The 23543-nt window shown below is 37.7% G+C and overlaps 2 protein-coding genes across 4 annotated transcripts in view; one reads left to right on the forward strand and one right to left on the reverse strand.

The window, feature by feature from the left end:
- The window catches only part of CTPS2 (CTP synthase 2), a 104409-nt gene extending 102277 nt beyond the window's left edge, over nt 1-2132 (reverse strand). The window contains exon 1 of the mRNA XM_081948751.1: nt 1869-2132. Coding sequence (XP_081804877.1) covers nt 1869-2098 — 230 coding nt within the window. The 5' untranslated portion in view covers nt 2099-2132. The remainder of the gene's footprint in view (nt 1-1868) is intronic.
- Nucleotides 2133-2219: 87 nt separating this feature from the next.
- Nucleotides 2220-23056, forward strand: TXLNG (taxilin gamma). Of its 3 annotated transcripts, none has more exons than XM_081948774.1 (10): nt 2220-2396; nt 5317-5606; nt 5999-6090; nt 8622-8792; nt 15454-15648; nt 16047-16166; nt 16512-16586; nt 17570-17662; nt 19338-19433; nt 19993-23056. In XM_081948774.1, the coding sequence occupies exons 2-10, from the start codon at nt 5408-5410 to the stop codon at nt 20317-20319; spliced, it is 1368 nt and encodes a 455-aa protein (XP_081804900.1). In that variant the 5' UTR covers nt 2220-2396; nt 5317-5407; the 3' UTR covers nt 20320-23056. The 3 variants fall into 3 exon arrangements, with proteins under 3 accessions (XP_081804900.1, XP_081804901.1, XP_081804902.1); XM_081948775.1 differs by lacking the exon at nt 2220-2396 and adding an exon at nt 4745-4875; XM_081948776.1 differs by lacking the exon at nt 2220-2396 and adding an exon at nt 4943-5124.
- Nucleotides 23057-23543: the final 487 nt, after the last annotated feature.

The raw sequence follows: 23543 nt of genomic DNA on the forward strand, positions 1-23543 counted from the left end.
TCTGTCCATGCTTTCCTGACCAGCTTCACATGTCATGTGAATCCAACCACTTGGGCTGGAAAGGGGGAGTGGAGGCTGGCAGGCAAAGCCAAGCATTAGACTCCATGCAAAATAAGGCAACTCCAACTTGGATCCTGTTGGGGGGACATCCCACTCTTGCCTCTCCCTCTCTCCCCCCACAGGGGCCTGGACAGCCTGAGCACAGATCCCTTCTTTGAGGTGACTGGGAAGCAAACAACCATGACACTACGGCTGGGAGGTGGCAGTACAGAGCCCCGCCTCTGGCCAGCAAGAGCGGAGCAGGCAGGGGGCGCACCTTCCCTGCCATGTGGCGTTTGGAGGTGCACTCGGTGGAGTTTGCAAGCGGGCTTGGTGGTGCCGCTTAGTGGGGAGGGAGACCCTGGCCCATTTGACACACTTCAGCATGGAGTGGGAATGCAGAAGGCAGATGAAATCCATGCCTCTTGGCATTCAGCTCTCAAAAACTCCTTTGGGGTGACTGGGAGGGGAGGAAGAGGGGCATGGCCAGCCAGTGGTAGGATCACCCAACAGGGAGCTGCAGTGGAGGGATGAAAGAGCCCGTGGCTTGGCGACACCCGCCCTATGGCATAGTTTGCTGGGACGAAGGTGCACGTACCCAGAGAGGGCTCTGCGTGCCACCTCTGGCACCCATGCCATAGGTTCGTCACCAGGGGCCTAGGGTGCTGTTTTTAATAGAAAATGGCAGACTTACCTCTACTGGAATTCTACTTGTTACCTCTTCAATCTAATTCCATTTACAATTATTAACATGTAATTTTAACAAATATCATCTGAGTTTAACTGAAATATTGCTAAGTATCTGTTAACTTCTCTTAACTGGTTTAGAAAGTTAGCATCCACCCTTCTCCTAGAAAAATGAAATATTCTAGGAAATATTAAAAAGGCAGAATATTATACCTCTCTGGATGAAAAAAGGAGACACGTGCTCTTGGAAAGCAGCTGTTAATGGCCCCAGAAAGACTAGGCTATCCTATCTACAAGCAAAAGGCTGAGCCAGCTTATCTACAACACAAAACACCTTCACCCTCAGGACATAATAGATGCCCACCACATGGTCGTGGGAACATTACATCACCCAGCAAGATTCAACCAGGCCTGGGACTCAAGACAACCTACAAAGTTACCCCTGCATGGCCCCATGGGAATCTGACAACCAATCAGAATACATTTCTTTCACAGGAACAGGAAGCAAGTTCAAAGCCCAAGAGAGGGTATAAATCTCTCTCATTCTCTCTTCCATGTGCTGCATTGCCCAGGACCTCAAACCATGTGGTCCTGTCCACCATTAAACCATCTTTCCAAACAGCCTCCACGTTTCTAGTGTCTTTCTTTCCACTTGGAACTGAACCAGATGGACATTTCTTCCAACACTGGAAAACACTGTTACATGCTCACAGTAGCAAAATAACCATTATTTGTTGCAGGCGTACAGTATTTCAACTAAGTTCACTATACAATATTAAAACACCTTCCCGTTAAGGATATTGTGTAAATATTGATTTTTCACCTTGAAAGAGCTTCTGAGTGTACCAGGCAGGATGTAGGGTAAGAATCATTCCCCTCTAATTTGGAAAAGCACCACCAGCAGTATTGTGAAAGATAGATGCGGGTTGGGAAATGTTCCAATGCTGTTATAAGTATAATGTAGTACCAGCCTATTCCAACTCTGCCCGCGAATAGGACAGGGGTAATTGTTTCATAAAGTCCGCTTGTTCTTTCACATGGTGCGACGACTGAAATATCTTTTGGAAACAAGTGCTTCACACACCAATGCCTCCTAAAGGCCAGGACGGCGTTACAGCGAATCGTAATTTAAGAAGACTCACCCTACTCTATTGTGTTGCACTTCTCTGAGATAGCGCCTTAAAAGCCAAAGGCACCTTGTAGGAAACATTGGCTTCCAGCCGCCGCCGCCGCCGCCACCATCGCACGCTCGAGAAGACAACACAGAGAAAAAACTACAAATCCCGTGAAGCGTTGGGAAGAGATCACTACTTGAAGGAAAAGCGAAAGCCATTTGTGATCTCCGTGCAGAACCCCTACGCGGATCCCTCATGAATACTGGGAGTTGTAGTTCCAAGCTACTCCCATGGTCGTGGTTTATGGGAGTAAAGGCAAACCCCGGATGCAGAGAAAAGCTTCTAGTGATTGGCTGAGCCCAGGGAGTCATGGAGGGCTTCCGGTGCGGACCGACTTGTTTGGATGCCATCTTCACATTATGGCGGCGCGCAGAGCCGGCCCAGCGTGTGTTTAAGGCAGTGCTGCCGCGGAGGCCAGACAGACTACTGAGCCGGAGTCGTCTGAAGGAAAGGAGGCGGCGGCGGCCCTACGGGTTGGTACGGAACTATTCAAAGGTAAATTCTTGTGTTTTCCTTCCCACTTTGCTTGCGGAGAAGGGCTCCAGTTGCAGGTGGAGTGCTAGAGTTTCAGTTTTGGGAGGTATTTCTGCAATGTCTTTACCGTATATTCCCTTGGAACAATGCCGCACGGGAGCAGGGGTGGCTTGCAGCCACATTCTTCTCCTGTAAGGATCCGCAGGAGAAAAAGAATTGGAAACTCTCGGGAGCCATGTGCACTTGCTCATCGTGCTCTTTATCCAGCGAGCGGGAAGAGAAGAATAACGTGGAGGAATATCAAATCGAGAGTTGCCTTGGCGACTCGGTGCTCTAAGTCCTTCTGGCGGGAACTTATCATTTATAAATGTTGTCGATTCTGCCGCATCCACTTTTGATCACTGTATTCTCGTGCGAAATCCAGGTTGCTACTGCTGCATCGCCAGGAGCTGATGAGTCAATTGTGTGTGACCTCTTAAAGAAAGGAGGGGAGAGAGGCGTTTGTTACTTGAAATGACAGGCTGCTTGGGGCTTACCAATTTTGAAGATGTTTGCTTCTTGCTTTTTTTACTTTGAAGGAAAAATCGGCTTGTCAAGGAAAAGTTGTTGTCAAGGTGTACACTCTAGCAATCTTCTCCTATCTTCTGCCAACCAGAAGAGCTACTAAAAGCACAGGGAGGAGGAGCCTTAATTAGAAAATTCCCTAAGATCTCTTCATTGTCTGGTTGTCTTTGAGTTCTGCTTTTGGAGATGGAGAACCTGCAACCAAGAATACACAGCAACTGTTCTTTTCTGACTCATCCCTTCTGGGCATGGTGGCAAATAGAGCTAGGCCCACATGGGCAATAAAAAGCAGTGGTATTTTCCTATTCATTTTTCTCTGAGTAGAAAATCTTAAAAAGTGACAATTGAAGGAGTACACCCATACTGACCTTTTTCATTCACTCTTTTCTATCTATAGGTAAACTAAATGTTAAGTGGTGGCCTTGGCCACAATATCCAGAAGGAACAAATAAGTGACATGCTTTCTTTAACTGAGTGGTGCAGAGCAAAGTAGAAAGTTAAAGATGATTGTTGCTCCTTGAGGGAGAATTTTCTATGTGGCATTGCTGCATTTTGTTCCCTCACAAAACATCTCTTGAATGGAGAATGTTGGGAAAAATCCAACCAAGAAAACCTATATGTAAAAACTAGGCCACATGTTAAGCCATTGTGGCGCTTGTTTTGTTAATAATGATTAACAACTGACAGTTGTTAAGAGTCCTTGGTCCTCTCCAAGGTTACTTGGTTGGTGGTAAATGTTTCACTACTTGACTATGTAACATAATGAGTCCTGCAAGTGTGGGATTTGCTTCCTATTTATATACAATAGCTTACCCTGCCTGTAATGATGGGGATGGGGGTCCTTCATTGGTAGCTCTTTGATTAGGGTATTGAACTAGGAAGAAGGAAACAATACCCCCACCAACACTGACCGGGCAAGCTACTATATATAACTGTATGTAAATGGGGAGTAAACCTCATGCTAACTAGTACTGTTACCTAGTTGAGTGAGGAAATGTTTGCAACTAACTAAGCTTAACACCAGAGACTCCAACTCTGAGCTACATACATTTTCTTATATTTGAATAGCTGTTGTATGTGACCATAATTTATAGCACAAATTCTGATATTGCAACCTTCAAACATAATCACTCATGAATAAAATTCATAGGCTTAGGGAGGACAACAAACTTTCAGAAATACAGTCAAATTATTGTCTGTAGCCTTTTTTATTGCTCAATTCAACTTTTCCATTTTAAAAAGTAGAAATTAAATTTGTATATAGCCCCATCTTGTAATATTTTTGTTTCAAGAAAATTTTCCTTTTAATTAACCAAGATCTAGGTAACTATCTAACATCCATTATTTCTGGACTTTCCATCACAATGGAACATTGATCATCTTCCCCATTGAATCTTTTTATGGGCCTGAACATAGGACTGAATCCCTCAGCCATCTTTTCTTCAGAGTAAACATGCAAAGCCCCTATAATTTCTATTGAAGTGCCGCAATATCTAAACTTTCAAGGCAAAATCTTCAGCTTGTTATAGCACACGTTTTTCGGGGCTAGAAATTCAACTCAACTGAATTCCGTTGTAGAAGACACCGAGGAGAATCAATCAGTAGCAACCGAACATGCTGATTGTAGGGCAAAGTGTAGCGAGCAAACATTAATTAGTTCGTGGCTTTTAAATCAAAGAGCAAATAACAATGTGCCGTCGCTTCGGTTTCCCGTTTTCCCTCGCCACGCTAGATGCTCGTTTGTTCCGCAGAGATGGGAATTGGTGGTTGCGAACTCCTCCGCGTTCCCAGCCTACGCGGGTGAGCGGGGGGGGGGGGGGTTGTTCAGCCACAGCCGGGTATTTGGGCGGAAGAGACAGGAAGTTCCTCCTGCGGCGTCGTTCTAATCCGCTTCGCTAAACTTCCGGTTTCACAGTTCGGCTTCTTGGCGGAGGAGGTATTTGTGTAGTAGGCTTTCTTGGTAGCCTTATTCCATCTCTTTCTCCACCTCCATACCTGGCAAGAGCCCGGCGTTTGGCTGAGCGGGAGGGGTTTCGGTATCCCTTTTCACAGGAGCTCTTCGGAGCGGGAAGGGGAGGCGGTTTTAATCATAATCTGATGGAGCTCTTGTCTTCTTTTTTCTTTTTTTCCCTTTCGGCACAATTCTAAACGTTGAAGCAATGAAGTTAAGGAGACTTGTCTCCAAGTAAGCTGCCCTAGGGCCTAGGATCAACAAGGAGCGTGATTGTTCCCATAGTATCTGCTTATCCTCGGCGTGCTGTATCCCGTATAAACATGCGCAATTTGCTGGTGAAACATGCCTATTCTTTTAGGGGCTTCGAAAGCTTAGAACAATGCGTTTTTTCTTTTAATAATTTGAATATATTTCTCTTCCCAGTGCGAATTGATTACTGTGGAAAAATCAAAAGATTTGTGAGTTTGGAATTGGCAACTAGGATCAATTGGAGGACAGCAAACATACAAGTACAATGCTGCAGCAAGCAAAAACTGACTGTGAAGATGCACAGGAGGTAGAAGATTACATTTCCAAAAACAGAAAGCTGGTGGGGAAAGAATATTGTACCCAAGAGTTGCGGGAGGAGACTCCAGGGAGAGAAGAAACCCGTATTGACCCACCTGATGGCCAGCAAGACTCAGAAAATGAGAAAAACAAAGAAAAAACTTTAGGTACTTTAGGCCATTGAAACATAGCTTTTTAACACTGAACATATTGTTTATCTTTATTATATATTTAAAACTCCGATGTTCTTAACAGCTATATGTTTTAAAACTCAAATATTTTATTGAATCTTATTAAATTCAATTTTGATAATTAAATATATAGTGCTTTGTTGCCTCTCTACATTCCTAAACTTTGTAGATAAAATTGGTTTTTATATGGAAATCAGTATTTGTATAATGTGTCTATACTGTGATTATTCAGAAGTTTTTGTTGCCCATTCTCACCTTGTCTTGTATAAAAATGTTGCTTTGGCTGAAATTTCCTCATATTTTATATTATTTTATTGTCAATATTCTAACCATGCTGCTCACTACTATGATATTTTCTTGGCCCTTAGGAAAAGAAGTATTGTTACTTATGCAAGCTTTAAACACACTTGCTACTCCAGAAGAAAAGCTAGCAGCACTCTGCAAGAAATATGCTGATCTGGTAATATATTTTAGATTTAATATTATTAAACATGGATAACATAATCAACCTTGACTGATCCTGGACAAACTAAGCAGGATTAAATCTAACGAATATTTTAATGTGAAGACATCAGGAAACCCAGGATCATAGACTAGACTGGGAAATCAATGAAGCATTAGCAAAACATTGTCATGTCCCTCATAACTTCACATAACTTGGTGGAAGCTTGACTTTATATAAGCAACTACAAATTAAATGTGTCACGAATATACCTAATGGGCGATTTCCTGGAATTTGTCTAGTACATCTTGATCACCATATTTTTTCGTCTACAAGACGCCCCATGTATACCCCCATTTTTTTCTTACCCAAAATTCAGAAATCAATAGTTTAAACATTAAATAGAAGACATTTATTTTGCAGAGTAAGACATTTGCTTACTGGTACTGGTATTTATTTATTTTTTTCTGACATTTTTATGGGCTCAGAACACCCCGACATTACCACTCCCTGTCGAATCTGGGCACTGGCTACACGCTCTGTGCAGCATCAGCTGACGACAGTTACATAAGGCTCATGATTGAAGAAAACCTGTTAGGTTGTCTCTGCAATAGGAAGTTTCTCTCATGAGGCTAGTTTGCAGAGATAAGGTACTGGCAGTTTTGCAACCACAGTCCCCCCCCCCTGTGTATAAGACATCCCTCCATTTTTAGGTAAATATGTTTAAGAAAAAGTATTGTCTTATACATGGAAAAATACGGTATTTAGAGCATTTAATATTAAAAATAATGCAAAGTTAGTCATCTGGAAGGATAAAATAAACTAAAAACAATTACCAAGTGTTTATTGTCTAATGTAATGCATCAGATAGCAGATCATATATCTTTAGGACTCGGTGTCTTCCTTTTAATGATCAAGAAATATTTTTCCTTTCCTATCCTGGTCTTTTGAAAAATGATTTTCTCTAGTTCTTTATGTAATCTAAATAGATTGGATTATACTCTAATCTAAAAAACCAGGAAACAGAATTGAAAGGGACCTTGGAGGTCTTCTAGTCCAACCCCCTACTCAAGCAGGAGACCCTATACCATTCCAGAAAGTGGCTGTCAGTCTCTTAAAGCCTCCAGTGATGGAGCACCCACAACGTTTGAAGGCAAGCTGTTCCACTGGTTAATTGTTCTCACTGTTAGAAAATTTCTCTTTAGTTCTAGATTCTCCTTCATTACTTTTGATCCATTGTTCTTGTCTTCCCTTCTGGTGCTTTGGAAAATAGGTTGACCCCCTCTTCTTTGTGGCAACCTCTCAAATATTGGAACAAGGAAGGGTAGCCCCTCAGTTTGTCAGGTTCTCAGATACTTAAGGTTTTAAAAGGCCATAGCAACATCTTCAGTGGTGTCCAATTATCAATCATTAACCAGTGCATCTTTCAGTACATGTAACATTTGTACTTGGTATTTGGACCCTATTAGCAGGCAACTGTTGCATTTTGCCCGAGTTGCAACTTAGACATTTTTCAGCTTCATTGACAACTTATTGCAGTCATCAAAATAAGATAGGCAGCTGGCACATTAGCCTTAATTGTGAAGAAAAAAAAGCTCCTTCTCACTGCCATCTGAACATCAAGAAACATTCACTAAACTGCACATATGTTTTTCTAGGACAAGTATAGTCCCATTAAACACAAGTTGATCTTTAGTCTCTGAATCTACTTTCCTACTTACCAGTAATACCTCTATGTGGATATCCTTATCCATCCCAAAGCTGCTTTTTCAAAAGGCAACTTAGTTTTGGAAAATACAATGTCTACTTACCTTTTGAAAAAGCATCTTTGGGGCTAACAGATTAACAGAAACACTTCCAACTCTGAACATAGAGTGCGACTTAGTTTTCATGACACCGTTTCTGTGAATGAGATTCTCTGGTAAAAGTCAGCTATAGAAGCTGGTGAAAAAGATCCTGGTATCTGAGTGACAGAACAATCATTGTATGGCCTAGGATTGGAAGGGAAGCATGGAGCTGAAGTGAGTTAATATCTTCATAATTTTAAAAGTGAACTAAACTCTTAACAAATGTGCTACTTCCTGCACAGGTATCTTCACAGATTGCATTGACATAAAGGGGTATCTTTGCTTGAACAAGTAAAGTAACTCAGTGACACTGTTTTGTTGTTGTTATACATATATGTGTATGCATAGCTGATCCTTTTCATTGGTATCCTAGCAGAAGATCCTTTAAATATTTTTAAAATATACTTGACATACAAAAGTGACATTTTAAAACTGTAATTAAAGCTTATTATCTGGGAAAATAGAAAAAGGTGCTAATGTTATAATAAAGATATGTGTAGTAAGAGCTCGGTTAATAGAATGAATTGATTTTTGCTTTATCCTCAGCGCTAGGTTACAAACTAAGGATAGAAAAACTGCATATTAGAAAAATTAATTCAAATGCACATATTAGTCTCAAATTGGAATACCAGAAGTTAAATATTCTCTTTAAACATAACTGAATTCAGATATGTATTTTCTCTTCTTTTTTTTTCCATTCAGCTAGAGGAGAGCCGAAATGTTCAGAGACAAATGAAGATGCTGCAAAAGAAACAAGTACAGGTTGTAAAAGAGAAAGTGCACCTGCAAGGTGAACATAGCAAAGCAATTCTTGCACGTAGCAAACTGGAATCTCTGTGTCGAGAACTACAACGCCATAATAAGACTCTCAAGGTTAGTTTTCTGCAATAATATAGCAATAAACCTGAAACAAATAGTTCCCTTCAAAAAAGAAAACGCTGACTATATGTTTTGGAGTTGTAACAAAATGGGATTAAGTGGAAGAGGATGACCATCCTAGATATGTTTGTTATTTTTTGTTTGGATATATTTTTAGTCAGGTGTTTTTTTCAGAGTGGTAAAGATGTAGAGCTGCCTATTCCATGTTGCCCATTCTTTCTTAATCTTGGTTTTCTCTATTTGCTAGTAAATTGTTACTGTAGAAATTGGGATACCAAGATCTTATTATTTGAATATTTGATATAATCACTCACGAGGCAATTAGAAAAAGAATCCATGAATAAATATTTTCAATTCCTATGAATAAATATTTCCTATTCAATTCACATTTTAAAAATTAATATTGATATATTTTTCTTTTTTTCTAGTTATTATAAATATGAGAATAGTTTAATAGTAAACCATCACTTACAGAAGTTGGTTCTTTCCTGTTACTCTAGTGCTTTTCTTGGAGTTTCATTTCTGTCACTGATCTTTTCCCAAATTATATCGCATTTAAATGGTTCTTGGTTTATAACATTAGGCCATGGTTTGCTTTGTACGACTCATACAGACATCACTGATTTATCAATCACTTTAATTATATTCATTTAGTGTACTAAGTTAATCAAATTGCTTTATTTGCTGTGTTTCTCTTGGTTAAAATTGGCTGGTTAAAAATTATTAGTGAGGAAGTCTTTATTTAAAAAACACAATTTTTAAAGTATAGTTAAATAAATGGACATTTTTAAACATGTAAATTTAAATAAATGATGCTTTAAGAAAAACTCTGTAAACTTTTAAACTATGAACTTTTGAAAAGTTTTAAAATTCTGTAATATAATACACCACTCTAAACTAGTCATGCCATAATATCAGAGAAGGATTCTTGGTGGTATTATCACTTTTATAATTTAAATGAAACTAGTGTTTTGTTTTTATCTTCTGTAGAAATTTAACTTTCTTTTCTATTTCACTGTTGCTGAAATAATCTGATTTTGATCTTCTATTATGTAATAATTAGAACATAGAATAGAATATAAATTAATATGGTTGGAATGGACCTAGGACCAAACCCCTAGTCCAAACTCCTACCAATGATAAGAGATCTTATATCATTCTGGACTTTCTTTGGGCTTGATGGGATGAATACATAAGATCATAGAAAGAATAACAAAACAGAATAATAAGAGTTGGAAGGTCCTCCAATCCAACCCTCATCCCACCCAAGCAGGAGACTCTAATATCAGACAAATGACTATCCAATCTTAAAAATCTCCCGTGATTGAACACTTACAGCTTCTGGAGGCAAACCATTCCACTGTTGATTGTTCTTGCTGTCAGGAAGTTTCTCCTTAGTTCTAGGTTGGTTCTCTCCATTAGTTTCCATCCATTGCTTCTTGTCCTTCCTTCAGGTGCCTTAAAAATTAGGTTGACCCCATCTTTTTTGTGGCAGCCCCTCATATTGGAACAGTGTTATCATGTGACTCCTAGTCATTTTCACTAGACTAGGCATACCCAATTACTGCAACCATTCATCCTATGTTTAGCTTGCAGCCCCTTAATCATCTTTGTTGCTCTTGTTGGCACTTTTTCTAGAGTCTCAACATCTTTCCAAGGAATTATAAAGTGGAATTAACACTTCATGTGATCTTGATTCTATCCCTCTGTTAATGCAGCCTAGGGCATTTTTTCCATTGGCTTACATTTAAATGGTTGTCCAGGACTACTAGATCCCTCTCACAGTTACTGCTATTGAGCCAGATACCATCTATCCCTGTACATTTGGTTTTTCTTGCCTAAGTGTAAAACCATATCTTTCTCACCATTGAATTTCATTTTGTTAGATAGGATTCAGTGTTCAAGTCTGTCAAAATCCTTCTGGATCTTGAGCTTATCTTCTAGGGTAGAGGTCAGCAACCCGCAGCTCTGGAGCCGCATGTGGCTCTTTCATCCCTCTGCTGTGGCTCGCTGTCACAAGTCGGTTACACGATAGGGCTTTCAGTTAGGACAGGTAGAGGAAAAAGGAGGCCATGCTAGGAGGAGACTCTATGGTGGGGGAACTGGACTTCCAGTCGGCTCCAAAATTGAACAGTTAGGACATTTGTGGCTCTTTGAGTTTTTAAGATTGCAGACCCATGTTCTAGGGCAAGGCTGTCACTCGTGGCCCTCGGGTGGATACATCACGCGCTGGCCATGCCCTGGTTAGGGAAGGGAGAAAAGGTCCCAATAAGTCACACAATGTTGCCATGACAACGTGAGTCTGACACCCCTGTTCTGGGGTGTTAGCTATTCCTGCCAGCTTGGTGCCATCTGCAAATTTTATGCATCCCTTACAATTCCCTTCTTTAAAATCATTTATGAAGATGTTATAAAGAGTACTGTGTAGGTTTCAGAAATCAATCACGGCAGTTTGTTTCCAAAATATCTGTCTGCCTTCGCAGAGTTTATTTGGCTTTTATATAGTTTTTACAAGCAAAGCACAGAGCAACAACACATTGTTTTGGTTTACTCCCCCATTTCTTCCCTAGTGAATTCAGAATGCTATTCAAGCCAAAGTTGACTCCTGCCTTTGCTCGGTGAGATAGTGGGCTAAAAGATAACCGGCTATGCGTAACCTTTCCCTTATTCCCGCATCTGGTTCTGCTAATTAGGTGAGCTTGTAGGTATCCAAGATAACCAGCTACTGAGATCATGGTATCTTCCTACGCATGTCTTTACGTAGCCTTACCTCTCATTCCTACATCTCACTCTTTTTTGTTTTGTTTGACAAGACATCGTAGGAGGGGCTAGTAAAAGAATCATAATCAAAAAAGGAACATCCTTGCAATGGTTTATACAGGACATAAATACTTCACCCTGAGTCAATGCAGGAGAGGGTTTAGGGCAAAAAGCTGTAATACATATGTTTTGCAAAGGGAGGGAAGATACTGAATAAAACAGCATCCACCAATTAAAATAGCACAGATAATAACTAAATAACGTAGGATATTTCCCAACAGACCTGTGGGTAACCAAGCCCAAAAGCTTTCCCACCAAGATCCTAGGGTATCAATTTTCAAATCAGAGGCCAAATTGTGTAAAATATTGAATTGGTGCTGGATAGTTCTGGATTCATCTAAAAGATTAAAATAACACAGTGCTTCTCAATTATTTTCTGTCATGCCCCCCCTAGGAAGAAGAAAACATTTCGCGCCCCCCGCGCGACTGTAAATAGTATCATTTGTCTATAAAATTGTTATAAGTACACCTCTGCATAACACTGTATCCTTATTAACGTATAAGAGAATAAAAAAAGAAAGAAATGTGGATCAATTTACAACAAAGAATAGCTTTATTAACTGTAGCAGAAAAAATTTAAAGGAGCACAGGATTTAAAGGAACACAATATTAAAAAAAACTTTAACCTGCAAAACAAAAATATATAAAATAATTTGAGCTGAGCCCCCCTTTACGGAGCCTCGCGCCCCCCCTGGGGGGCCCGCCCCACTATTTGAGAAGCACTGAAATAACACATTAATTACTAAAATAGCTAAAAAGTAACATTAATTATTTTTACCAAATTACATACAACCACATTAATATTAAAATGAGCGCAAGCAACAAGCGCTGGCATATCCAATATAAATATAGCCAATGCTACATATTCTACTTTATTAAGCAAAGCTATCTCAGAGTCACAAGTACTGTCTGAAGTTGCTGTTTGGAAAGCAACACAGAACTTAACTAGCTAAAACAACATTGTGCTTCACTAATATTAGCAGGAATATAATTTAAAGTTTCATGACCATATGTAAAAAGCCCTCCTTGCGGGAGCCAAACATAAGCAAAGTAAAAGGAAATCTCCTCAAAGCTGTACAATTTAAAGCAGGTGAACTAATATGAAGACAGTGAGGTTTTTTACTTGAAGATGAACAATTAACTTCTTTCGCACACGTTGTATTCTCCGGAACTGCGATCGGTGTATACAAAGCAATTGCATCAGGGGGCAGATCATAGGCAATTAATCCCCAATGAGAGATAGTCTTATAGTTAAAATTTTCATTCAATAGCAATCTACTCAAACCAGTAAAGTTCTGGATTACTGCAGGTGGGGTACAAACAGGAACCAAGCATGTAGAAAGCAAATTGTCCATGTCATACGATTCGGATAAGCAGAAGACATCAGTTTGTGTAATGTTAGCTGCACCCATAGATTTTTACTTCAGTCGTCGTTCAAATGAGTTTTTGGGTGAGATGACAGAACAAGTAAACATAAACAAATGATGATGAAGGAATTGGCAAAAATGGCAGCGCATAAGTTCTCCAGCATTTGTTCCACGTGTCGTTGTTGCAGCACTGCTTGCGCTTTGGTGGTCAGAGTTTTCACATCTCCCCACGCCACTGGACAGCTGTTTGGGCAAGATCGTATTGGCCACTGTGCTGTCTGTAAAGCCACCTTGGTCATCTCTAGAACTGGATTTGGGAACTGGTACCACAATATCCTTAGCTAGACAAACACCACGTGCTAGAATCCACAAAAACCTGTAGAAGGAAGCACAGCATATCCTCGTCCCGCTAGAGGAGGAGGCAAACAAACTTTTAAAATCTATTATGTTACCTATGCCAAATTAGCCAAATTGGGTATGCCAAATTGTTAGGTACCTGAGATCCCTCCTTTTTTATTTGTTTGAGAAGACAGTCCTTAAAGGACCAATTAACACGTTCCACAATGGCTTGACCTGTGAAATTATAGGGTAACCCTTGAGTTAAAACAATGTTCCAAGTGGTACAAAATTGTAAAAAGGCTGATGACAGATAGGCTGGGCCATTGTCGGTTTTTAAAGAAGAGGGTTTACCTAAAGCAGTAATAGCTGAAAAAAGATGAGAAATAACATGATCAGCTGTTTCACCTCGTTGTGGCGTGGCCCACAACACTCCTGAATAAGTATCAATAGAGACATGAATGTACTTCCAGGGAGCCAGAGAGGGAACATGGGTGACATCCATTTGCCATAGGTGATTAGAGGCTAAACCACGGGGATTAACACCCGTGTCCCCTGAAGGGGATGCTGCAGAACACTGGGGGCAAGATGACACAATTTGCTTGGCCTGGTTGAGTGGAATATGGCAAGTTTGTGCCAGTCCCCTGGCATTTTGATGGAAAAAGAATGACTGAAGAATGGATCTAAAAAAAGATTAGGGAAAACATGGACAGCAGCATCTGCTTGACTGTTACCCTCAGAAAGAATTCCAGGAAGAGATGAATGACTACGTATATGAGAAACAAAATATAAATGTTTTCGGTCTTGCAGCAAGTGCTGCAAAGTTAAAAATAAAGCCATAAGATTAGAATCAATTCTGGGTGTGATGTAAGCACCTGGAAGATTTAAAATAAGTTGACACACATGTAAAGTTTGCCCTATTTTTTTCCAGTCACATAAACGAAGCGTTCCCCTTTCGGGGTACCAAAAACAATGTTTCCCTATCTCACCAACTAGCTTCCTTATTTCTGCCTCAGGTGTGGTAACACCTGACTTCTGTAACAAGAAGTTAAGTTCTTGAACATGTTTTTGCTGCTGGTGAGACAGATTGCAACCCATATTTACCTCTGAGGGGTCCCGTAGGACGAAGCGCGCTTTGGGGTCTGTTCCAGACGGGAGGTAATTATGTTGGCTGTTGCTCCCCCGAAGGGTGTCTTTGGTCCCGGGTTTCGGCACCAGATGTAGGTTTCAGAAATCAATCACGGCAGTTTGTTTCCAAAATATCTGTCTGCCTTCGCAGAGTTTATTTGGCTTTTATATAGTTTTTACAAGCAAAGCACAGAGCAACAACACATTGTTTTGGTTTACTCCCCCATTTCTTCCCTAGTGAATTCAGAATGCTATTCAAGCCAAAGTTGACTCCTGCCTTTGCTCGGTGAGATAATGGGCTAAAAGATAACCGGCTATGCGTAACCTTTCCCTTATTCCCGCATCTGGTTCTGCTAATTAGGTGAGCTTGTAGGTATCCAAGATAACCAGCTACTGAGATCATGGTATCTTCCTACGCATGTCTTTACGTAGCCTTACCTCTCATTCCTACAGTACTGGGCCTATATGATACTGTAAAAGTGATAATGTACTATGTTGTGGACTTATAACATCTAATTTGACTAGATTTTTTCATGTTTGTCTGGTTCATATCAGGAACATGTCTTCTGTAGGGCACAGTGTTCAACAAATTGACTTCAAGTTAGAAACAGTTGGTCCCTCATTGCATAGCAACAGCGAGCTCTGAAAGACATGTTCACCTTCAGGTTTCTCTGTTGACTTTCATCAGAAGCAATTATAATTTGAAATGAAATTACTTATAAGCAGCTTTCTTTCCCAAGTTCAAATTCACTGTTACCATATTTCTAATTTGGAAACCATATAAAAATGATGTCCCAGTTGCAATCAGAACTTTTAATGTATTGGTTCTGAAAACAAATCAGTCTTCATACATATTTGTCAGATGAAGTGATGAAAGAATTTGAAAAACAGTATAATTCTAATATTTTGAGATGTTAAGATGCAGCTGGGTTACATTTTTTTGTTGACCAAAATCTAACTTAAAAAAATGTTTATAAGTGGATTTTAATTCCTTTGGGCAAAAGGAAGAAAATATGCAGCAAGCCCGTGAAGAGGAAGAGCGACGTAAAGAAGCAACAGTACATTTCCAGATTACATTAAATGAAATTCAGGCACAACTAGAACAGCATGGTGTACACAATGCAAAACTTCGCCAAGAAAATATTGAACTGGGGGAAAAGCTGAAGAAACTTGTGGAACAGTATGCACTTCGAGAAGAAGTAAGTAAAGTAATATAATAATATTTCATTACACTAAAATACTCACAATAAAACCTCAGAAATATCTCCCGAATGTTAAGGAACAGGTTTAGAGAATAAGCTTCATGTACAGAGATAGATTAGTTGAAGAATTGGTCTATCCATTCAGCATGCATGCTTATTGATGTTAGCTTATGCCTTCCCAAGTCTGATGCAGCACCCCAATCACTTATTATATGTTTTCCAGTTGAGCATGGTTGATTATAAATAATGAAGATTATGTTAGTTAATTCAAGAATATTTAAGAATTCACCATGATTGAAGGAGAGGAGACACAAAAGAAAACTAGCTTGTGAAACATTTAGTCGACATTTAAAAAAAATGGTTTTTAGTTTGATTGCAGTTATGCTTTTCTCTAGCACATGGATAAAGTCTTCAAGCATAAAGAACTGCAGCAACAACTGGTGGATGCCAAGCTTCAGCAAACTACACAGCTTATAAAAGAAGCTGAGGAAAAACATCAGAGGGAGAAAGATTTTGTAAGTGTTTTTAAGAAAGCTTAAGATAAAAGAATTATCTAGTAAGTTGTTACAATATGTTTAGACTTTTTATTGTTATTAGAACAAGCTGCAAATCTGTTTTTTATTGTATTGTTAGTAGGCTATGTAGATTAATGAGTTCTTAAATTGTATGCAGCACATTGTTGCAAAATAACTGTAATAATACAATGTATAACATAGTTTATGTATGCAGCTCTATGCCTGTTGACCCTATTGCATTTTCCAAGCTACAGGTACAATTTTACATAGGTGTGTAAATGTCAGAAGTATAATATTTCCTGATATAAAGGTATTCTAGACAGAAAATATTTTCTTTGTCCTCAGCTGTTAAAAGAAGCTACCGAATCTAGACACAAATGTGAACAGATGAAGCAGCAAGAAGCCCAATTAAAACAGCAGGTAACCAATTTAAATTGTGATTGGTAGCTTAGCTATTAATCTATTAAATGAAGTTGGAGAAGTTTCTTAAAAATTGAAATTATTAAATCAGATTGGAAGCCTAAAACAATTCTTTGGGAAAGGAATACAATAATTAGGCAATTCTTTCCAAAAGAACTAAGCCTCAGTGTCAGTCATCAGATATTAGTCCCACCCACTGTTGCTATAGTTTGAGGCTACATTAACTGGAAATTGCTTCTGTAATCCTGAAATCTATACGGGTAATCTTACCTCTAAGGTAATTCAAGTTGTTGCAGGCCTAGTCCATTTAAAATATGTATATTTACCGGCTGATTTCATAGACAAACCAGATTGAGAAGATTTTTTAAATAATGAACATAAATGCACAACTTTTATACAAAATATGCAATTACAATTATATTGTAATGCCTTTCAAATGTATGCCAATTTGTCTTGATGTGACAGGGCAATTATTTTTCACACATAGCTCTATTTTATTCATGCTGCTATGTAGAATTCTTTTTGATTAAATACTATATCAGATGAACTTCTAAAAACCATGTGATAAATCTACACATTTTAAACTTTCCTTGAAAGTCCACTGGATTAGTCTTTGTTCTTTTATGGTTTTGCTAAAGTCTAAATGCCCCTACAAAATTATTCATGTTTTCATCTTTTTTGTTAGCACTTACTTCTCTAGGAACTAAGGATGGAAATGGGTTTCATAATACTAGTGCTTTGAGTGTTGTTATTTTGATGTAATCTTACTGTAGAAACCTGTACCTCAGCTTTTATCTTTTGAAAGCTAACTGGGTCTTTAAATCAATCTAGACAATGTAAGTCTTCACATAAGACCAAATCGGCCTTTAATTATTATTATTATTTCTATTTTCTAGATGATATCTGTAGTGAGTAACTAGTGTAATTATGTAAATAATTCTAAATTATGTCTCTAAATTAGATTTAAATATTGTTACTTTTAGCTTTCTCTTTACATGGATAAATTTGAGGAATTCCAAACAACTATGGCAAAGAGTAATGAACTTTTCACAACTTTCAGACAAGAAATGGAAAAGGTATTTTATTTTCTTATCTATATGTCACAAGAAAAATTTGTAATGTTTCTGATTTGTCTATGTATTAATGGATAAATAAACCTCACTGAACTCAGTGGAATTTACTTCAGGGAATGGCAGATATACCCAGCTGAATCTTCTCTCCTTGGAAATTATGTTTGCTTCCACCTTATCTGAACACTGCTTCATGCATTGCCTTGAGTGTAAACATCTCACCTGTTTTTGAGATCCTTTTCCATTCTATCACTCTTTTTTTTTTCATTCCTTCTCTCATTCCATTCATTTTAACTTTATACATTTCATTTCTGTTCAGTCTCCTGCATTTTCCCTAAATGTGATAGGCACTTACTTTCCTATTAAATTCACATTCATTCAGCACACATTTTGAAGTACCTAGTTCCCATGCCTTATTTTTATGTCTCTCCTGACATACCTAACTCTCATTTCCATAGAGTATATACAGAAGCATAATCTTTAGTGCAGTACAATATCAAGTTATTGTGCCCTCCCACTCAAAAATACACATAACTGTAGTTTAGTGTGTTTATTAATATTCCCCCACAAATCCCTTCCCCAAAAACCCAGAATTGTCCCAATTAAGTCCAGCCACAGACAGACTAATGCTAGTCCACAGAGCAGTGGCCACTGAGTCCACAAGGCACTTGAAAGTTTCCCAATCTCAAAGTAAACCCACAAGGCAAAATTAAATCCACAATACAAGAGGGTTTACAAGGCACAATTCAAGTCACAGTGTCAATCCAAAGCAAGGCAAGAATCACAACGAGCAGAAAATACACAGCTAGGAAATGAGCATGTTCCCAGCATCACTTGCATCTGTCGACAGTGCTAAATAGCCAGCCTCTGGTTCAGCCCATCAAAAAGGGCAAGGCTTTCTCCTCATGAGTAATATGGCTGACCTTCTCTACTTCTGCCTTTTTCTGCCCTATGTGTTCTTGGATCAGGTGCAGAAGGCAGTTCCTCTTCCTCATCACTGACTTGCTGCAGTTGCATGTTTTCTCCACTTGAAGCCTCAGGCTGTCCTGCTGCAGCTGTGCTTGACCCAAATCCCTGTCAAATGGCTGCTTAGAGTCATTAACCAACTCCCCTCCAGATGTGCTAGAACTGCTTCATCTTCCTCCGAACTGACATCTGGAGAGATATCTAGGGAAGCGTCCGGTGGAGTCATCACAGCTATTTTTAATTGTTTTGATAAATATTTATATCTTGCAACAGACAACATTCTACTCAGCACCTTTCTATCTAAATTGTACAGTACATCTTATTTTCTTTCCCATTTTTAGTAAAAAAAATTATCAAAGTATACAAATTCATCTACTCGCTCTGGTTTTTGCCATTTATGTGCAACTTGCAATCATTCACCCAATTATAACAATATTTGATTAATTTTCTCAGTCTAATTTTATTTGTGATAATTTGCCAACTTTATCACACAATTATCTTAACATTTGCTTGAAATTATCTGGGTCCTCAGACAATTTATTTTTGTTTGTAAAATGATTATGTATTTTGTTTTAAATCTTGTGAAAGAAATCCAACTAATCTTTTTAAAATAAAAGAGAGAATTAATCTCACGAGACTGGGCAGTGACAAACAGTAGATTAAATTATTCATTTCCAGCAATTTATTAAAAATCAGTGTAATTAATTTATTTCAGATGACCAAAAAAATAAAAAAACTGGAAAAAGAAATAGTAGTGTGGCGTACAAAATGGGAAAACAACAACAAGGCTCTCTTGCAAATGGCTGAAGAAGTGAGTGTCATTTTCCATTCTTAAAAATCAAAATGTTCCTTTTGGTTCTTATTTTATAGTCTGAACTAGATGAAACTCAAATGTTATTCAATTCTCAAACAGTATTTCAAAGGATATAATGTGATTTACAGGATTTGCTTATATTTTAAACTGAAATTTTGCTAATGCTATGTTCCATAAAAAGATGTCGCCATCTTCATAATAAAAATGTATTTGGTTTGTATCTGAATGCTTTCAATCATCAGGAAAAACACTGGAAGTGTTTTTGTTTGTACAAAATAAGTTGTATATTGCTTTTATTTAAACCATCCCGTGAGTGGGGGTTGGAATGGACACTTCAGATTAGAGAAGGAGACTTTTACATGGGAAAATAGAACTTGAATACACCAAAGGGGAATTGGAATTGTAGTCCCCTTACATTACAGATTCTGAAGCTATAACTGGCCAGTAAAAAGAGTGACCATAAAAAGGTTTTGAATTTTCTCATTGGCTGTTTTAAGTTTTAAAATACATTGTGTAAGATTCATCTGAACCCTTTATGCTATCTTGTTTATTACAGAAGACAGTTAAAGACAAAGAATACAAAGGTTTCCAAATAAAACTGGAGCGTTTGGAAAAGCTATGTAGAGCTCTTCAAACAGAAAGAAATGAGTTAAACGAGAAAGTGGAAATTCTTAAAGAACAGGTTTCTTCAAGAGAAGCAAATGTAGATCTAGCTGTACCTGTATTGCAATCATGCACACTCAACTCTCATGAGAAGCTGGAGATTTCTATTAATAAAGAACAAGAAGAAATCCAACCAGATATCGAAACAAGAATGGCAAATGAAGGCTATGAAAAAACTATCAGTTTGGTTTCCATTCCTACCACAGATTTTGTTGACTAAAATGTAAACACTGTATTAAGAGATATATTTTGTGTATAACTTTAACTGGTGGTGGTAACTATTAGTTTTGTGGTGAAAATTTTCTTACTTTTTCTACCATATCTGTATTTTCTTAGAACAGAACAGAATTTGCCTGGTACAGGAAGCTGCATAGCAGCTATTGAATAGCTAATCTATAAAAAGAATCCACAACTGTATTGCACATTTGCATTTTTTTTAACAAAAGAACCCCATTAAGGATGCATGCAGTGTTTTTCTTCTTATCCAGTAATTACTGTATCATCTAAGACCCACGTACAGTTTTGTCATCATGTTAAGGGAACAACTTTGATCAGTGTTTGATTGAGCTTAAATCTATGTAGTAAATTAAAATTTAAAGCTGAGGTGACATTACCAAGCAATCCAGTAAAATACAATTTGGTGTGTGACTGTCCATACTGATACAAAAAAGCTGAAAAATCTTACAGGGTTTAGTGTAGCTGCCAACTGGAAAAACAGGGTGTACAATTCATATTTCTCAGGATTGTCTGATAGTCAGTATAAATTAAATAACTATTGCCCTTTCTGTTATATTAAGGCAGAAAGCAAACTATTGATAATTTATCTAAATAGCCACTAACTTAAATCTGGATGTATTTTGAATGCACTACTGTTGTCGCAATGATTTTTTAAAAATGAGCTAGAATATAAAAACTGCTGTCATAGTTACAGTTTATTAAATGCAACAAGATTTTGGTTAGTGGTTGCTAGATTAAAATATATAATCTATGGGGGCAGAGTTTTCTGGGAATTCTTTCATTCGATTTGATGGCTACTTATTAGTGTGAAATAGGGAACATATATAATGCATCATCACAAGAATGATTGCAATGAACCACACACTCAGTACAGGAAATCCTAAAGTGTATATTTCACAGGATACACATTCTTAAAAAAACTGCTCTGTCCATGATAAAGTGTATAAATTATATAATTTATCTAATCCAAAATACAGGAAATCTTTCTGGTCTCAACTTTGTAAAATGAAAAGTCTTACTAGATAAAACATACATAAACAGAAGTGCCTTCTGATATCTAAGTTACTTGGAATTTGGCACTTCGGTATTTATGTTGCTAATAAATGCACAGCATACAAGACTCCACATTTTTTGTACTGTGGTTAGAATTATGAATGTAGGTCAGTTGCAAAAGTTTAGGTATTTCCATAATCTGATTTTTTTTTAAGAAAAAAGGGACCAAAAGAGTGCTGCTAGGTTACAAGCTGCTGTTAACTCTGCCTACATATATCAGCTTTCTAGTTGTTCTGTTTGGAGAAATGTAAAAAATACCAAATTCTGGTACCTAGTTTGGATTCACTTTCTTGAAGCTTTTCTTATTTAAGCACATTATTGAAAAATTCTCTCTTTATCTGCCTGTATACTCTTACAGTTTAGTTGCAAATTATTTGAATTTAAGGCTTTACTGATGTATTACCCTTTTTTACCTATACAGTATCCTAATTGAAACAAAGATTGAAGAAAACCTTTGGATATTTGTATCTTTGAGCAAAATCAATTCACATTAATAGTGAACTTGAAAAGTCCTGAATTGGAAACTGGCTGCTTGTGTTTTGTTTCTTAAAATGTGTTTGCATTTTCTTTTGTATGAATTCCAAGTTCTGTAAGGTAAGGAGCTGACGTATAGTGGAAAATATAAAGCCCAATTATGCTGTCATAAGCATAAGAGACACTAGAGAACCTTTCATCAAACAAATCTACAGCTAGAAATGCAAACACCTTGAACTTGTAGAACAATGTGAAACACCTGAGAAATTGGATAGTGGAACAAATGCATGTTGAAAGTAAAAACTGCAAAGATATTCCATCATAGGTACTATATTTTGATTAGTTTTACCTATATCTACAATTGACCTAATTATAGGCATGAGTAAGGTTTTTTTTTAACCAGTTGCAATTATAGATGCATAAATTGAAGCTATTGAAATAATGATGGCTTTTCAAAAAACTTGCTCATGCATTTTTTCTCCAACTTTTTCTTCAGCCTAAATGAGGGTTTTGTTTAAAGTCTCAAGACATTCCATGCATTGAACAATAGAGGGCTAGTACAGGACAGGTCATTACTTGTCTCTTGCCATATAGTGGTATACTGCACTGCCATTTTTCTGCTGATTTGTTCAATATACTTTAGTTGTACAGCTCATGCTTATAGGCAGCTAGCTGTATGTAAATTGATAATCATGTGCTTATAAACACTGAAAGTTATTACTTATACCGTCCACTACTTTATACCTGCAGTTGATTTGCATCCAGTGTGTTCAGTATACGGGGTGCACAATTTTTACTGTTGTGTAACTTGGGCTTCAGATACTTAGTAAATAGCTAAGCCCTAGAATTATTTGGAATATAAGTATATACATGCACATTTTAGGGCTGTATCTTTCTATTCCATTCTTTTCTTACACCTGGTTTTGTTGCAGTTCAATTCTCAGGTGTTACAGAAAATCTACCTCTTCAGACCATAGATGGAAATAACTGTGAAAAGTGATGCAGAACTTTAGCTTGTGCTGAACGCTGCTTTATTATTACAATCCATACCCATGAAAAATGCTGACTAAATAGGCACTCTTGTTTTTTGCTTTTCAGGAACATTTTGTAGAAATTTTTCACTAATGTGAAACTGAAATTTTATCTACTTCGTTCTGTGTAGATTAAGTAAATATGTGTGCTTAATATATTAAGACTGTGTGTCTTTATTCTAAATTAAGGTTGGTTTTTCTCAATATTGAATTTGTCCACAGATATGTGATCACATGATTGTTTGAGCTAAAATACCTTAATTGTAATGATGACATTCAGTTTTGTGTCTTTGGTTTGGTATCAAAGTTAGAATAGAAATTAAAACTCTTAAGAGTTGAATGCCTCAATTGAACAATGTCTCATGTAGATAAGATGATATAAAAAACATGACAGTGCTATGATTCCTAATGTTACTAAAGACTTTATAGCCTGAGATCTCTACAGCCTACATAGCCTACATTGCTTCTGAGACAAGCTTCAGCAGTCCAATGTACACACCCCTCTAAATTAGCTATGCACATGGTAAGAAATAGGGAGATCTATGTGTTAAAACATGCTACCGGTATGAACCTCTACTATGCAAAGGAGTATATAACGGAGTATCTTGCTTAGCTTAATAGGCCTTGCTTTCAGTATGAATCAAAGACG

Source organism: Natrix helvetica, assembly GCF_964273705.1.
Source record: "Natrix helvetica genome assembly, chromosome: 3".
NCBI classification, from domain to species: domain Eukaryota; kingdom Metazoa; phylum Chordata; class Lepidosauria; order Squamata; family Natricidae; genus Natrix; species Natrix helvetica.